This window comes from Schistocerca americana, chromosome 2, assembly GCF_021461395.2.
Source record: "Schistocerca americana isolate TAMUIC-IGC-003095 chromosome 2, iqSchAmer2.1, whole genome shotgun sequence".
In the NCBI taxonomy this organism is placed as follows: Eukaryota; Metazoa; Arthropoda; class Insecta; order Orthoptera; family Acrididae; genus Schistocerca; species Schistocerca americana.
The window spans coordinates 1,071,688,987-1,071,707,619 of record NC_060120.1 but is presented as its reverse complement, the minus strand read 5'-3'; the positions used below and the strand labels follow the sequence as shown (position 1 = coordinate 1,071,707,619).

The following is an 18,633-nucleotide window of genomic DNA, read 5'->3' as shown; positions in this document are numbered from 1 at the left end:
CGGCATTGTGCTTTTTGTATTAAATTCGGATGCAATTTCTGTGCTTCATCGTCAATAAGAAGGTCCAAGGGATACAGCAAACCTGAAGTGAACCATCGGAATCTAAAACTGGACTCACAGGAGAGGTTCGAATCATAGAAAGTTAGAGTGTCACTCCTCTTGTACTTAAGTCGGCTTTGTGCCTTTTGTATTAAATTCGGATGCAATTTCAATGTTTCATCGTCAATAAGAAGGTCCAAGGGATACAATAAACCTGAAGTGAAGCATCGGAATCTAAAACTGTACTGACAGGAGAGGTTCACGTCATAGAAAATTAGAGTGTCAGTCCTCTTGTACTTAAGTTGGCATTGTGCCTTTTGTATTAAATTCGGATGCAATTTCTGTGTTTCATCGTCAATTAGAAGGTCAGAGGGATACAGTAAACCTGAAGTGAAGCATCAGAATCTAAAACTGGACTCACAGGAGAGGATCAAATCATAGAATGTTAGAGTGTCAGTCCTCTTCTACTTAAGTCGGCATTGTGACTTTTGTATTAGATTTGGATGCAATTTCTGTATTTCATCGTCAATAAGATGGTCCTAGGAATACAGTAAATCTGAAGTGAAGCATCGGATCTAAAACTGGACTCACAGGAGAGTCTCAAATCATAGAAAGTTAGAGTGTCAGTCCATTTGTACTTAAGTCGGCATTGTGCCTTTTGTATTAAATTCGGATGCAATTTCTGTGTTTCAACGTCAATAAGAAGGCCCAAGGTATACAGTAAACCTGTAATGAAGCAACGGAATCTAAATCTGGACTCACAGGAGAGGTTCAAATCATAGAAAGTTAGAGTGTCAGTCCTCTTGTACTTAAGTCAGCATTGTGCCTTTTGAATTAAATTCGGATGCAATTTCTGTGTTTCATCGTCAATAAGAAGGTCCAAGATATACAGTAAACCAGAAGTGAAGCATCGGAATCAAAAACTGGACTCACAGGAGAGGTTCAAATCATAGAAAGTTAGAGTGTCAGTCCACTTTACTTAAGTCGGCATTGTGCCTTTTGTATTAAATTCTGATGCAATTTCTGTGTTTCATCGTCAATAAGAGGGTCCAAGGTAGTGAAGCATCGGAATCTAAAAGTGGACTCACAGGAGAGGTTCAAATCATAGAAAGTTAGAGTGTCTGTCCTCTAGGACTTAAGTCGGCATTGTGCCTTTTGTATTAAATTCGGATGCAATTTCTGTGTTTCATCGTCAACAAGAAGCTCCAAGGAATACAGTAAACCTGAAGTGATGCATCGGAATCGAAAACTGGTCTCACAGGAGAGGTTCAAATCATAGAAAGTTAGAGTGTCAGTCGTCTTGCACATAAGTCAGCATTGGGCCTTTTGTATTAAATTCGGATGCAATTTCTGTGTTTCATCGTCAATAGGAATGTCCAAGGGATACAGTAAACCTAAATGAAGCATCGGAATCCATAACTGAACTCACAGGAGATGTTTAAATCATAGAAAGTTAGAGTGTCAGTCCTCTTGTACTTAAGTCGACGTTGTGCATTTTGTATTAAATTCGGATGCAATTTCTGTGCTTCATCGTCAATAAGAAGGTCCAAGGTTTACAGTAATCCTGAAGTGAAGCATCGAAATCTAAAACTCAACCCACAGGAGAGGTTCAAATCATAGATAGTTAGAGTGGCAGTCCTCTTGTACTTAAGTCGGCATTGTGCCTTTTGTATTGAATTCGGATGCAATTTTTGTGTTTCATCGTCAATAAGAAGGTCCAAGGTGTACAGTAAACCTGAAGTGATGCATCGAAATCTAAAACTCAACCCACAGGAGAGGTTCAAATCATAGAAAGTTTGAGTGTCAGTTCTCTTGCACTTAAGTCGGCATTGTGCCTTTTGTATTAAATTCGGATGGAATTTCTGTGTTTCATCGTCAATAAGAAGGACCAAGGTATACAGTTCACTTGAAGTGAAGCATCAGAATCAAAAACTGGACTCACAGGAGAGGTTTAAATCATAGAAAGTTAGAGAGTCAGTCCTCTTGTACTTAAGTCGGCATTGTGCCTTTTGTATTAAAGTCAGATGCAATTTCTGTGTTTCATCGTCAATAAGATGGTCCTAGGAATACAGTAAACCTAAAGGGAGGCATCGGATCTAAAACTGGACTCACAGGAGAGGTTCAAATCATAGAAAATTAGAGTGTGTGTCCTCTTGGACTTAAGTCGGCATTGTGCCCTTTGTATTAAATGCGGATGCAATTTCTGTGTTTCATCGTCAACAAGAAGGTCCAAGGTATACAGTAAACCTGAAGTGAAGCATCGGAATCTAAAACAGGACTCACAGGAGAGGTTCAAATCATAGAAAGTTAGAGTGTCAGTCCTCTTGCACTTAAGTCAGCATTGTGCCTTTTGTATTAAATTCGGATGCAATTTCTGTGTTTCATCGTCAATAGGAATGTCCAAGGGATACATTAAACCTGAAGTGAAGAATCAGAATCTATAACTGAACTCACAGGAGAGGTTCAAATCATAGAAAGTTGGAGTGTCAGTCCTCTTGTACTTAAGTCGGCATTGTTTCTCTTGTATTAAATTCGGATGCAATTTCTGTGTTTCATCATCAATAAGAAGGTCCAAGGGATACAGTAAACCTGAAGTGAAGCATAGGAATCTAAAACTGGACTCACAGGAGAGGTACAAATCATAGAAATTTAGAGTGTCAGTCCTCTTGCACTTAAGTCGGCATTGTGCCTTTGGATTAAATTCGGATGCAATTTCCGTGTTTTATCGTCGATAAGAAGGTCCAAGGGATACAGTAAACCTGAAGTGAAGCTTTGGAATCTCAAACTGGACTCACAGGAGGGGTTTAAATCATAGAAAGTTAGAGTGTCAGTCCTCTTGCACTTAAGTCAGCATTGTGCCTTTTGTATTAAATTCGGTTGCAATTTCTGTGTTTCATCGTCAATAGGAATGTCCAAGGGATACACTAAACCTGAAGTGAAGCATCGGAGTCTAAATGTGAACTCACAGGAGGGGTTCAAATCATAGAAAGTTAGAGTGTCAGTCCTCTTGTACTTAAGTCGGCTTTGTGCCTTTTGTATCAAATTCGGATGCAATTTCAGTGTTTCATCGTCAATAAGAAGGTCCAAGGGATACAGTAAACCTGAAGTGAAGCATCGGAATCTAAAACTGTACTGACAGGAGAAGTTCACGTCATAGAAAATTAGAGTGTCAGTCCTCTTGTACTTCTACATCTACATCTACATCTATACTCCGCGAGCCACCTTACGGTGTGTGGCGGAGGGTACTTATTGTACCACTATCTGATCCCCCCTTCCCTGTTCCATTCACGAATTGTGCGTGGAAAGAACGACTGCTTGTAAGTCTCCGTATTTGCTCTAATTTCTCGGATCTTTTCGTTGTGATCACTACGCGAGATATATGTGGGCGGTAGTAATATGTTGCCCATCTCTTCCCGGAATGTGCTCTCTCGTAATTTCGATAATAAACCTCTCCGTATTGCGTAACGCCTTTCTTGAAGTGTCCGCCACTGGAGCTTGTTCAGCATCTCCGTAACGCTCTCGCGCTGACTAAATGTCCCCATGACGAATCGCGCTGCTTTTCGCTGGATCATGTCTATCTCTTCTATTAATCCAACCTGGTAAGGGTCCCATACTGATGAGCAATACTCAAGAATCGGACGAACAAGCGTTTTGTAAGCTACTTCTTTCGTCGATGAGTCACATTTTCTTAGAATTCTTCCTATGAATCTCAACCTGGCGCCTGCTTTTCCCACTATTTGTTTTATGTGATCTTTCCACTTCAGATCGCTCCGGATAGTAACTCCTAAGTTCAAATGGTTCAAATGGCTCTGAGCACTATGGGACTCAACTGCTGAGGTCATTAGTCCCCTAGAACTTAGAACTAGTTAAACCTAACTAACCTAAGGACATCACAAACATCCAAGCCCGAGGCAGGATTCGAACCTGCGACCGTAGCGGTCTTGCGGTTCCAGACTGCAGTGCCTTTAACCGCACGGCCAACTCCTAAGTATTTTACGGTCGTTACCGCTTCCAATGATTTACCACCTATGGCATAATCGTACCGGAATGGATTTCTGCCCCTATGTATGCGCATTATATTACATTTATCTACGTTTAGGGAAAGCTGCCAGCTGTCGCACCATGCATTAATCCTCTGCAGGTCCTCCTGGAGTACGTACGAGTCTTCTGATGTTGCTACTTTCTTGTAGACAACCGTGTCATCTGCAAATAGCCTCACGGAGCTACCGATGTTGTCAACTAAGTCATTTATGTATATTGTAAACAATAAAGGTCCTATCACGCTTCCCTGCGGTACTCCCGAAATTACCTCTACATCTGCAGATTTTGAACCGTTAAGAATGACATGTTGTGTTCTTTCTTCTAGGAAATCCTGAATCCAATCACAAACCTGGTCCGATATTCCGTAAGCTCGTATTTTTTTCACTAAACGTAAGTGCGGAACCGTATCAAATGCCTTCCTGAAGTCTAGGAATACGGCATCAATCTGCTCGCCAGTGTCTACGGCACTGTGAATTTCTTGGACAAATAGGGCGAGCTGAGTTTCACATGATCTCTGTTTGCGGAATCCATGTTGGTTATGATGAAGGAGATTTGTATTATCTAAGAACGTCATGATACGAGAACACAAAACATGTTCCATTATTCTACAACAGATTGACGTAAGCGAAATAGGCCTATAATTATTCGCATCTGATTTATGACCCTTCTTGAAAATGGGAACGACCTGCGCTTTCTTCCAGTCGCTAGGTACTTTACGTTCTTCCAGCTTACTTAAGTTGGCATTGTGCCTTTTGTATTAAATTCGGATGCAATTTCTGTGTTTCATCGTCAATTAGAAGGTCCAAGGGATACAGTAAACCTGAAATGAAGCATCGGAATCTAAAACTGGACTCACAGGTAAGGTTCAAATCATAGAAAGTTAGAGTGTCAGTCCTCTTGTACTTAAGTCGGCATTGTGCTATTTGTATTAAATTCGGATGCAATTTCTGTGTTTCATCGTCAATAAGAAGGTCCAAGGGATACAGTAAACTTGAAGTGCAACATCGGAATCTAAAACTGGACTCATAGGCGAGGTTCAAATCATAGAAAGTTAGAGTGTCAGTCCTCTTGTACTTAAGCCGGCATTGTGCCTTTTGTATTAAATTCAGATGCAATATCTGTGTTTCACCGTCAATAAGAAGGTCCAAGGGATACAGTAAACCTGAAGTGAAGCATCAGAATCTAAAACTGGACTCACAGGAGAGGATCAAATCATAGAATGTTAGAGTGTCAGTCCTCTTGTACTTAAGTCGGCATTGTGCCTTTTGTATTAGATTTGGATGCAATTTCTGTATTTCATCGTCAATAAGATGGTCCTAGGAATACAGTAAAACTGAAGTGAAGCATCGGATCTAAGACTGGACTCACAGGAGATGTTCAAATCATAGAAAGTTAGAGGGTCAGTCCACTTGTACTTAAGTCGGCATTGTGCCTTTTGTATTAAATTCGGATGCAATTTCTGTGTTTCATCGTCAATAAGAATGTCCAAGGGATTGTGATGTTACAAAATAGAAGTGATGTTGCTATTCAATAGAAAGTTGGAAATTGAGATTTAACTAACTGTTTTATCAATCACAATTGGCGTAAGAATCATGGATTGACCATTGTCATAAAATATTGCATTATGAGATGTGAATAGTTTTTACTTGCGGTTTCGCGTGGCTTGAGGCAGTCACAACTAGCGTGCTGTTGAATAAGAAATTGCGTTATCGTCTTTCTAATTACTTCATGATCGTAGATGCGATCATACCCGGTTGTGAAGTTATTGTTATGACAAAACAATTTCCTAAGGGACCAGAAAGTTCTGAAGGGCACAAAAACAACTGTAACATCACACAAAAGAGAAATTCAATATTAAAGCTGATGCAAGAAGACGATAAAACAGTTTTCTTTTTATCAATGTAACACGCACATTGGACTGCTGATCTTGGAGTCTGTAATATTAGCAAAATGCATAATTAAAATGAAAATAATACTGAGGAGATAATAGGAATGATCACTGCTAAATGATTCAGTATTCCCAGAACAAATATTTATTATAACTAAAACATATATCGTACCTTAAGCTTAATACTACAATGACGGTAGATTTTTTATGTCCGTATCATGTCCATTGAGCGCTCTTTTATATAGCCATTGTCCTCTTGAGTCGCTCGTGCTTCGTCACGGTAAGTTACAACAGTTCTTCTTCCTACACTTCACTCAAAACTTAGACGGAACACGTTTTTATTTATTTAGTAAAAATAATTAGATAAGACCGCCACAAATCTGCGTCCGTCTTACTCGAGAAAAACAGTAAAAGTCTTCTTAGCGCTCAAGGCTTCATTTGTTCTCCCTCGAACAAAATAGTGAAGGATCGTATATCTATCCGTATTTTTCTGTTTGCCGCCCAAAGACGACGAATTACATTATTTAGAAAATTCCACAGTCGCCATGCGACTCCTCATTATACATTAATCATTATTTATAGACAAGTATTTGCCTTCTGGCTGAAAGTATTAACTACTCGTATTTGCTGTTTTAATGAAGTCAAAAATAGCGAATATCGCATTGCCTCCCATGAGGAGAGAGGGAATGCCGAAGGATTACCTCGATCCTCATGTCCTCATGAGATATTCGTGATTTTTGGTGTGACATTTACATAATGTTACTGGCGTACTATGTACATAAATTGAAATTACATTTATAAACATATATGAGATATTTATCATTTTTCAAAATAAAGTTTTTCATTCTTTGTTCGTCAGTCACATCATTCCATAATACCAAGATTAACATTTATGTGCATATTTAAGTTTGGTCCATATTTGCTTATAACAATAAGTGAACGTTCATTTCGCACTTCAGGGGATAGAATTCAGAAATTACTTTCTCTTGAGCTTAACAACTAATACATGAGTACAGTGAGTGCTTATTTTCACTAAACTAGAGTGGACAATGTTCGAGCATCTGTTGACTCATTGTGGTTCAATTACAGTTTAATAACGTAGCACTACACTTCGTGATGCTTTCACTTTCTGTGTTAGCTGTCTACGGCGCTCATCATGCAGTACATCTGTCCTTTCCACTGTGGTGCCAGGAATTCAAGTGGCTTCCCGGGTTTTTATTTACAATATGAAACAGAAGAAGTGGAAAATTATTAGTATAACTTATAACCTATTGGATACATTTATTAAGGATCGGGACTGGTCTGGAGTTTAGGGTCTTCCTATAGTGCACATTCATTTTCTTTGTCCATCAAGAGACAGGATTATAATTCATTTTAGCAGTGTTCAGGAGTGCCGGTATTAATGGCTTTAAGGTCTGAGTAATCTAACAATCTACTTCTCACTCATCTTAACTTTAACTCAAGAAAATTGCATAATTTACATATGAAAATGTAGTCACACAAGTGTACAAATGTCTTTCCTCCAGTATGTACGATGGAAGTCATGGCGGTTAGCAGTTTAAAGTTTGGATTGTTTCGTCACCCACACGTCAGCCACTCACAGCGGCTGCACAGTGTTGCGTGAGCTCCAACACTCAGTATCCGTTCGCGCTCAGGCTGTAACAGAGCTGGTGGTCGTCGAGTGCTCCTTTTTTTTTGTGAACTTCGTATCACACGAGTGCATCGATACAAACACCTCGCGCGCGTTTTCCATCGGAGGAGCCAGACACTGAAGCAGCCTCCATACTTCTCTGTCAACTGCCTCCCATGAGGCTCACAGGTAAGTGACGACGAATGTTTTAGCTGTCGCTGCACTTAGAACAACACTGAACTTTGCGTTGCACCTGTTGTCGTAGCCTTGACTTCTTTTTTACACTTGCCGTACAACACTACCACTAGTATACAGTGAACAGTTATTTTTATTATGCACGTCGCACTTTAGTGTGCATCTTCACACAGCATTCGTGCTTAGTTCCTTCGCCGATGGAGTTCATTTACAAAACAATCAATTTTGCACGTTTCCTCCACTGGTATAGAAAGACTTATATTCTACTATTTACAAAATATCACTTACGAGCTAATATTTACAATTAATGGTCACTCCTTTTGTTAAGTCCAGTGAACAACTGCTTTATGAATGGACTCTTTATATCTCAAGATTTGCTTTCACTAGTGAACCTAAAAATATTCTTTCAAACTTTCTTTTAAGTGCTCATCTCCTCATTATGAAAACTACAGGTTTCGCAACACTCGTTGCATTTATTCTTTAGTGCACCCAAGATCATTTTCTACTGCCACGCAGCATATCTACTACTTAACGAGTATGCATTTAACGCTGAATCTTTTTTTTTTTTGCTTGCCAAATTTGTTTTTATATTTGAGGGCAGACTGGATAACAATAGGTCTCCCTCTTCGCTTCATGTACTCAGCAATCGTTCTCTGTTAAAAAAAAAAATAGGGTAACGCGTGTCTACTATTTTTTTTTGCATGAATGGAATTACCGACAGTTCACTGGGTTTACGCAACCGGTCCATAACAAACATTACCAAAGCTAGCGAAGTTCATCACGCTACGTGTCTCATTTCTCATAAGCACTGCTTTGCTTCGCAGCACACGTGCCTTTTACAAGTCGACCCTTGGTCTGGGTTAATGAACCAGGATCGAAAGGAACGGGCACAAGGAAAATGGATTTCATAAGAGGAGTGTCTCAGGATACATTTTTGCAATAAAATCTGCATGTAAATAAAATTATCATAATGAACATAGGCACATATGTAAATTTCAACCTCTTTCATTACAGCATGCTTTGCTACTTCTACGTCTTACTCTGGTTATAGTCAGTATTAAGTTTAAATATCACTGCATTGCTTGTTCTTTAGATTACCCTTCAATTAGGGTATTGAATGGTCGCTAGATTACACTACAAATCTTCTGAAGATCTTTACTTGGACTTATTTATGATACAGGGGGCTTGCTGTGTGGTTATTTAGTAACTTGATTCTACTGAAATCAATTCGTCAGCTAACATTCCTCATATACTCTTTACATTGGGCTCAGATCACAGGGAAATAGTTTACTTTCATAGCAATTAATGGCCTCGTGGAGTACTTACGCTACATTATTGATGCTTCATGGTTTGCCTCCATTTGTACTGTATTTCACCTTACTTAGTTTACTACAGCTTTTTGTCTCCTTGCGTGAACACATGCGGGTTACCACTTGTTTTTTCCATTTAACAGCACGCTTTAACTGAACTTTAAGCTATTTCTTCTACTCCTGTCCACTGTCTGGACTGTTTGACCATGTACCTTTTTTTTTTTAAGCAGGTAATTTGGGCTTTTACTACAGAACTTCAAGTACTTACATTACTAAAAATAAATCTATAAATATTCTTGTACCTTGAGAGAAGTGCTTATTTACGCATCCTTCTCCATTTCTCACCTTTACATATTTATATAGCTCCGGGCAATCGCCTCGCAAGCATTTTTTTTTTTTTAATACTAACTTAAAATTAAATTGAAATTCTTGGTGCAACCCCAGTTTCCTGCTTCAGCTTGTTGAAGAAATATCGGTTCATGTCCATCACTATAAACAATTTTTTCATACATAGCATTTAATACTTAAAGTTTACATGTAATAGCCGTTACCATGTAGTTAGTGCGCTGTTCAACACAATACTTATCATTAACAGTTCACACAAGGAAATTTCCAGTAAGCAAGAATTCATTTCCACGACAGTATTTAACCACTACCATTATAAAATTTCTTTAAGTCTTGGTGGTGAAATAAGCCTTTTACTCTCCCCGTAGCCGGGTCAGTTAATAAATAACTCCCTATGTGCGGTTTCCTTAAAATAAGGTAAGGACCTTGGTACATATGTTGCCACTTGCGATTTTTCTTACATATTAAGGATGGCTTGAAATGAGTCTTAAGTAATACCTTTTCACCTACATGGTAACTTACAACTTTGTTTACTTTTTTATCATAGCCTTTCTTCCTTAATTGAGCATTGGTGGTAATGGAACTTAAAGCTTCTCGAATTTTGACATCTAGATCTACCTCAGGGCTAGGTATCTTGGGAAGAGGATCAACCCACTCATTCTGTTCCTTTTTTCGAGACATCAACTCGTGTGGAGTAAAACCTGTGGAAGTGTGTGGCAAATTATTAACTATCTCCTCAAAAGGTGTCACAAAATCAACCCAACGAGTTTGCTTGTCTGGAATGTACGTCCGAACAAATCTGTTAAACTCCTTGAAGATCCGCTCAGTCAAATTCGACTGAGGCCTAAAACGTGATATTAAGATCTGCTTGACATTGTGATGGGCCAAAAACTCACACCATTTGCGGCAAGTAAAGTTGGATGCATTATCTGAAAGTATAGATTCGGGGACTCCGAATCGAGGGAAATAGTCATTTTCAAGACAGCGTATAATAGGCGGAGCACAAGATGTCTTCATAACATACATTCGAACGTATTTAGTGAAGTTGTCGAGAACAGCAACGAGGTATTTGACACCTCCCCTACCCATCGGTAGAGGGCCAGCCAGGTCAATGCTAATGAGCTGATTAGGTCTTTCTGCGATGATCGGATTCAATGGAATTAAAGTAGGAATATTCAGAGCTTTCGCCTTTTGGCAGAGGACACAGAATTTTAGCAACTTGTGTATCCGACGATGTAGGTTGGGCACATAACAGTAAGTAGCAATCTTCTTTTTACACTTCTCTGGACCATAGTGGCCCCAAGAAATGTGGGTATACCACAAAAGACGTTCGACAAAACTGCTAGGTATACAAACAAGCCAGTTGTCTGATGACACAGAGGTACGATGAAATAATACCTGATTATGAATCTTGAAGAATTTGGACAACTTATGGTTTGGATTTTCTTGAAGAAGTCTGATTACTTTTCCCCACTTAGGATCTGTGGTCTGTAGTGTCTGGATTTGCTTGCACAGTTCCAAGAAATATTTTCTATGAATGGGATCCTGCATAAGAAGAACTTTGTAATTCGACATCTGTTCTACCAACTCACTTGTCTCAGGCAGACCTTCTGGTGAACGAGAAAGTGCGTCTGCAATAATGTTATCCTTGCCCTTTATATACACAATATCAAAATCGTATTCTTGCAGAAATAAACACCACCTGGTCAGACGCGGATGTTGTAATTTACAGGTCAAAAGATACGAAAGTGCTTGATGGTCCGTAAACACTTTTATCTTTCTGCCAAAAATGTAATAATTAAACCTCTTGAAGGACCAAATAACTGCAAGTGCCTACAGCTCAGTAACTGAATAGGACTTTTCACATTCTGTTAAGACCCTACTCGCAAAACTAATCACTCTGATCTGCTCTGTTTCGTCTACTAATTCAATCTGAAACAAACAAGATCCAATTCCAACAAACGAAGCGTCTGAGGTGATACAAAATTCTTTGTCCATTTGTGGATGACAGAGAATGTTATTGTTTACAAGACCATCTTTAATTGCCTGAAAAGCTTTCTGACACTCTGGTGTCCAAATCCAATGCGTACTTTTCTTCAGAAGATTGTGCAAAGCGGGATTGTTCATTACTTGACCAGACAGAAATCGTCGAAAGAAAGACGAAAGACCGAGAAATCCTCTTAGTTGCCTCTTAGTTACCGGCGTAGGGAAATTCTTAATCGCAGACAACTTTTCCGGGTCGGGTTTAATCCCTTCAGGTGTAATCACATGACCTAAAAACTTTACCTCACGTTTTCCAAATTTTGACTTTTTCAGATTCGCTGTAACACCATGTTCTTGAAATCTCTGAAACACCTTTCGTAGAATAGCTAAATGATCTTCCCAGTTCTTAGTGGCTATCAACACGTCATCTACATAAACAGTTACCTCATCCAGAAGTTCAGGTCCTAACACAAAATCGAGAGCAGAAATAAATATTCCCGAGCTTACATTTAAACCAAAAGGCATGACCTTAAACTGATATGAGCGGCCGGCAAATATAAAAGCAGTATATTTTCTGGATTCCTTGGCCAATTTCACCTGCCAATAGCTACTTCTTAAATCGAGTGTACTCAAAAATCTAATGCCATGAAATTTTTGCAAGTGCTCCTCAAGTGCTTCAGGCCGAGTCCTTATCGGTACAATTATTTTGTTTATTGATCTGGCGTCCAGTACTAGTCTCACACTACCGTCCTGTTTAAGTACGGACAACAAGGGACTTGAGTACGGCGAATTCGATAACTCGATAACATCCCAACACAGCATTTTCCTAATCTCATGCTTTACAGCTTCTCGTCGGGCGTAGGGTACTGAATAGCTTGCTTTGCAGAACGTTGAGTGGGGAAGCACTTCCATTTTATACTCGAACCCTTTTATTACTCCTGGTTTCTTTGAAAAGATTTTCTTGTAACTTACTAATAAATGGAACAACTCATATTTCTGCTCCCCCCTGAGTTCAGTCGATTCCTTGGCTTTAGCATCGATCTCGTCTGTGTCAGGAAGTAAGTCTTCATACTTATTGTCATTTATGTCATCCCATTTACTCAGGTCATTTGTCTGATCAAAGCACGGTTTGGCGGTCCTCTGTCGTCTCCAAACCTGATGCAATGTCAACACTGCCTTCACTTTACTCCTTAACAAGTTAACAACAACTTGTTGTTGATTTACGATAAAGGTACACATTCCAGATTCAATATCTATCACTGCTTTTGTTTGTCGAAGAAACTCCATCCCCAGGAGACATGGAACTGACAAGTTCTTTACTATTAGAAAGTGGCAAAAAACCAAAACAGATTCTATCTGCAGTTGAAGCTGCATCTGTAAACTAACTCTCTGTTTCAATGGACCAATCGCTCCCGATATGGAGCAACCTTGAATCGGCAATGATAAAACTTTTGAAACAGAAGACACCTGTCTGAAGAGACATGATGACATCACATTGATGTTTGCTCCTGTATCAACAATGGCTGTGACAGGAATGTTGGCAATAGAAATCTTAATCGAAGCCTGGACCTGTTCATCACAAATGTCATTAATGTCTTGAGCTTCTAGGTCAGGGGCAAGGTCATCTCGTAAGTCGGTCTCATGGTCGTACCGTATCGCATTAACATACTCAGAATCAGAGTATTCGTTAGTACCCCCACTGGAACCGGCAGCGACCTCTAGGAGGCTGAAAGGCGCTGCCTCTAATTTTCCGCAGGATGTTTAACCTGTTTGTCATTCATGGCCTTAAGTGTTTGTTCCGTTTCATATTGGTGCTGGTTATGTGGTACAAATGCCGGTGTAGAGGGGTAAAATCCACTGGGTGCATTCACTTGTGAATAAAATACTTGAGACGGCTGCTGTCGCCCGATCTTTTGGTTGCCGGCAGAACCATTTCCTTGTGAAGGAAAGTTCGCATTTGGTACCGTTTGAAAATTGTTCCGCGGTCCTCTATTCTGTGAAAAGTTGTTCTGATGTGTTGGGTGGCCTCCGCCTTGCCCATGCCACTTGCTATTTTTCGACCTATAACTTTGATTGTACACTGGCCCATTTGAAAAATTACCAATCGTTTGTGGAGAATTTCCATACTGCTCAGGCGCAGAATTAAAGGGTGGGTTTCCGTACTGATGTTGTACCTGGTGGTTGTAAATTGGGTGGTATCTCTGCTGATTACTGTAATTGGTTTTCTGCTTCCATTTAAAGTTATTGCCGTTTGCGTTTTCATAACGGCTGGCAGGTTGGCAACAGCGGTCGCAGTAGCTCGCTCTCTCCTTCGGCGCATTGTTGTCCGCGTGCGATGCATTCTGCTGGCTGCCAGGGAAGAATTTGCCGCTGCCAACCTTGGAGCGCACGTCGTCGCTAATTAAATCTACGGAATCCAGCACAGAAAGGAATGCATCAGTGTCTTCTTCGGACACATTTACTAGTTTCTCACTAATAGACACAGGGAGTTTGCTTTTGAGAATCATAATTACGTCCTTGGAAGAAATCGGAGAATCCCAGAATTTAATTTTTGCTAGATACTTCTCGAAGTATCGCCGGAGACTTCCATGCTTCTCATTGAAAATTTCCGCACCATACACCTCCTTCCTTAATCTTTGCTGTACCCCATTACTCCAAAATTTTGCCAAGAACATTTTCTCAAACTCTTCATAATTCCTACACGTGTCTACCATTTCCGTTCCCCATAATGCTGCATCACCAGAAATAAAGCCAGTGACGAACTGAATACGCAGTCTGTCTGTCCAGCTCCTGGGAAATATGCCGGAAAAATTCTTTAGGAACACGATGGGGTGTATTTCTCGCTTCTGCGGATGAAAAAGAGGAAAAGTGCGATGCTTAATCACACTTTCCTCTTGCATTAAACTCACAATTGTGGGCGGATCATTTAGTTTCCCTACTCGGGACTCAACAGGACTGTTGCTTTGCATGTAATCAGGCGGTGAACAATAAGGAGTTGACTGACATTCGTCACCGTCTAAATAGTTGTTCCCTATAGTTTGCGTATGCGTGTGCGGATTTTCTACCCAGTTTCTCAGCATTCTGACTTCGTCCACTACTTGCTGCTTCCACTCGGGAAGATCCCGTGTGAGTGTCCTCCGAATCTGTCCCAATTCAGAAACTACTGTGTCTCCCGACTTACCAGGAGCAGCTAAGATTTCGTAAGTTACATCCTTGACAGTCTCCCTAAGCTCCTCCCTGACCTTCTTTTCGATAAAAATATCTTTACCCTTTATCCATTCACTGTAGTGTTCCGACAATGCCTCCGCGTGTGCTTTCACGGTGCTCTTAACCTGTTCTTCAATATTGATTGAGTCTATCTGCCTCGACAGATCCTCCACTACACCTTCAATGTCAGATACTGCATTTCTAACTGAGTTTATTTCTTTGGTAGCTGCCTGAATTTTTGTGTTTAATGTTTCACATACTTCAGCTATTTCACTTTTCACCTGTTTCTGCATTTTCTGAATTTGATCACTGATCTTAGTTTGCAGCTCACCCAAATGGGTATTTAATTCAGCCGTTATTTCATTATGCAGATCCGTTTTGATTGTGCCTAGCTGTGTTTTTAATGATTCGCTTACAGCATTTAATCGGGCGTTGACAGTCTCATTTTGTGTTTGTATAGTCTCATTTTGTGTTTTTACTGATTCGCTTACAGCATCTAATCGGGCGTTAACAGTCTCATTTTGTGTTTTTACTGATTCGCTTACAGCATCTAATCGGGCGTTAACAGTCTCATTTTGTGTTTTTATAGTCTCATTTACTGCGTCAAACTGTTGTTTCAGCATTTCCATTAACGCACCGAGGTCATTTGTAGCTGCAGCGGGAAGAATTTGGACTTTAGGGTCACTTTCCCCTGTTACAGACATGGTTAGTTCAGTTTCCACACGGGAACCTACCGTTCGCGATCGTAAAGGGTATGGAATACTATTAACGTCTTCACTCCCGTCTTCTGCTGTCACCTGTCTCTGTTTACTATCTGCCATTTTCGTCAGTAAACCTCGTCCTACGCAAGGCTTTCGTCGTTTGTCAGTGACGTGGTGAGTCTGCTAAGAGCACCGCTCTCGCGTGAGCAACAAATGAAATTCTATCTGGCGAGAAGACAAGATGGAACCTAAACGTTTCAGACAAATGAATGAAGATGCTCTTCACTGCAAATCGCACACACTATCCACCATGTTGAAAATGTAATACAGCTATACTAACAATGGGGAGAAATAATTTCTATTATCAGACTACGAAGAATTTTACTTTGAAAGATAAAATAAAGCAGATTTTCTATAGCGGGAAGGAGATAGAAAGGATGTGGATCGACTTGGAAAAGCAACGTTGCTACTGAAGCACTACACTGCGTATGCAAAATTCTGACTTACTTTTTGATGGCTTGAATACCGCTATGTTGTCTCAGCAAATTCACGTCTCTTTTCTTTTCTTTTCTCTCGGTAATTAAACTGCATTATTGACCGTTATTCTCACAGAGATACGATGTGTACATGAAACGACAGAACATTTATTAACACAAGCACATAGAAAATTTTCCAAGAATTTGAACTAATTTTTGGTCAAGTCCCTGTTCGGGCGCCAAGTGTGATGTTACAAAATAGAAGTGATGTTGCTATTCAATGGAAAGTTGGAAATTGAGATTTAACTAACTGTTTTATCAATCACAATTGGCGTAAGAATCATGGATTGACCATTGTCATAAAATATTGCATTATGAGATGTGAATAGTTTTTACTTGCGGTTTCCCGTGGCTTGAGGCAGTCACAACTAGCGTGCTGTTGAATAAGAAATTGCGTTATCGTCTTTCTAATTACTTCATGATCGTAGATGCGATCATACCCGGTTGTGAAGTTATTGTTATGACAAAACAATTTCCTAAGGGACCAGAAAGTTCTTAAGGGCACAAAAACAACTGTAACATCACACAAAAGAGAAATTCAATATTAAAGCTGATGCAAGAAGACGATAAAACAGTTTTCTTTTTATCAATGTAACACGCACATTGGACTGCTGATCTTGGAGTCTGTAATATTAGCAAAATGCATAATTAAAATGAAAATAATACTGAGGAGATAATAGGAATGAGCACTGCTAAATGATTCAGTATTCCCAGAACAAATATTTATTATAACTAAAACATATATCGTACCTTAAGCTCAATACTACAATGACGGTAGATTTTTTATGTCCGTATCATGTCCATTGAGCGCTCTTTTATATAGCCATTGTCCTCTTGAGTCGCTCGTGCTTCGTCACGGTAAGTTACAACAGTTCTTCTTCCTACACTTCACTCAAAACTTAGACGGAACACGTTTTTATTTATTTAGTAAAAATAATTAGATCAGACCGCCACAAATCTGCGTCCGTCTTACTCGAGAAAAACAGTAAAAGTCTTCTTAGCGCTCAAGGCTTCATTTGTTCTCCCTCGAACAAAATAGTGAAGGATCGTATATCTATCCGTATTTTTCTGTTTGCCGCCCAAAGACGACGAATTACATTATTTAGAAAATTCCACAGTCGCCATGCGACTCCTCATTATACATTAATCATTATTTATAGACAAGTATTTGCCTTCTGGCTGAAAGTATTAACTACTCGTATTTGCTGTTTTAATGAAGTCAAAAATAGCGAATATCGCAGGATACAGTATACCTGAAGTGAAGCATCGGAATCTATAACTGGACTCATAGTAGAGGTTCAAATCATAGAAAGTTAGAGTGTCAGTCCTATTGTACTTGAGTCGGCATTGTGCCTTTTGTATTAAATTCTGATTCAATTTCTGTGTTTCATCGTCAATAAGATGGTCCAAGGGATACAGTAAACCTGAAGTGAAGCATCGGAATCTAAAACTGGAGTCACAGGAGGGGTTCAAATCATAGAAAGTTAGAGTATCAGTCCTGTTGTACTTAAGTCGGAATTAAGCCATTTTTATTAAATTCGGATGCAATTTCTGTGTTTCATCGTCAATAAGCAGGTCCAAGGGATTCAGTAAACCTGAAGTGAAGCATCGGAAGCTAAAACTGGACTCACAGGACAGGTTCAAATCATAGAAAGTTAGAGTATCACCCTCTTGTACTTAAGTCGGCATTGTGCCTTTAGTATATAATTCCGATACAATTTCTGTGTTTCATCGTCAACAAGAAGGTCCACAGGATACAGTAAACCTGAAGTGAGGCATCGGAATCAAAAACTGGACTCACAGAAGAGGTTCAAATCATAGAAAGTGAGAGTGTCAGTCCTCTTGTACTTAAGTCGGCATTGTGCCTTTTGTTTACAATTCGGATGCAATTTCTGTGTTTCATCGTCAATAAGAAGGTCCAATGTATACTGTAAATCTGAAGTGAAGCATCGGAATCTAAAACTGGACTCACAGGAGAGGTTAAAATCATAGAAAGTTGGAGTGTCAGTCCTCTTTTACTTAAGTCGGCATTGTGACTTTTGTATTAAATTCGGATGCAATTTCTGTGTTTCATCGTCAATAAGAATGTCCAAGGGATACAGTAAACCTGAAGTGAAGCATCGGAATCTAAAACTGGACTCACAGGAGAGGTTCAAATCATAGAATGTTAGAGTGTCAGTCCTCTTGTACATAAGTCGGCATTGTGCCTTTTGTATTAATTTCGGATGCAATTTCTGTGTTTCATCGTAAATAAGAAGGTCCAAGGTATGAAGTAAACCTAAAGTGAAGCATCGGAATCTAAAACTAAACTCACAGGAGACGTTCAAATCTTAGAAAGTTAGAGTGTCAGTCCTCTTGTACATAAGTCGGCATTGTGCCTTTTGTATTAAATTCAGATGCAATTTCTGTGTTTCATCGTCAATAAAATGGTCCAAGGGGTACAGTGAACCTGACGCGAAGCATCGGAAACTGTAACTAGACTCACAGGAGAGGTTCAAATCATAGAAAGTTAGAGTGTCAGTCATATTGTACTTAAGTCGGCATTTTGCCTTTTGTATTAAATTCGGATGCAATTTCTGTGTTTCATCGTCAATAAAAAGGTAAAATGTTTACTGGAAACCTGAAGTGAAGAATCGAAATCTAAAACTGGACTCACAGGAGAGGTTCAAATCATAGAAAGTTAGCGTGTCAGTCCTCTTGTACTTAAGTCTGCATTGTGCCTTTTGTATTAAAGTCAGATGCTATATCTGTGTTTCAT

At 39.6% G+C, this 18,633-nt stretch overlaps 1 protein-coding gene across 1 annotated transcript in view; it reads right to left on the bottom strand.

Annotated features, from left to right (window-relative positions):
- LOC124594678 (piggyBac transposable element-derived protein 4-like) overlaps window positions 1–12,718 on the bottom strand; it is a 34,054-nt gene extending 21,336 nt beyond the window's left edge. Inside the window, exon 1 of the mRNA XM_047133045.1 lies at window positions 12,417–12,718. Within this exon, the coding sequence (XP_046989001.1) occupies window positions 12,417–12,718 (302 nt within the window). The remainder of the gene's footprint in view (window positions 1–12,416) is intronic.
- Window positions 12,719–18,633: the final 5,915 nt, after the last annotated feature.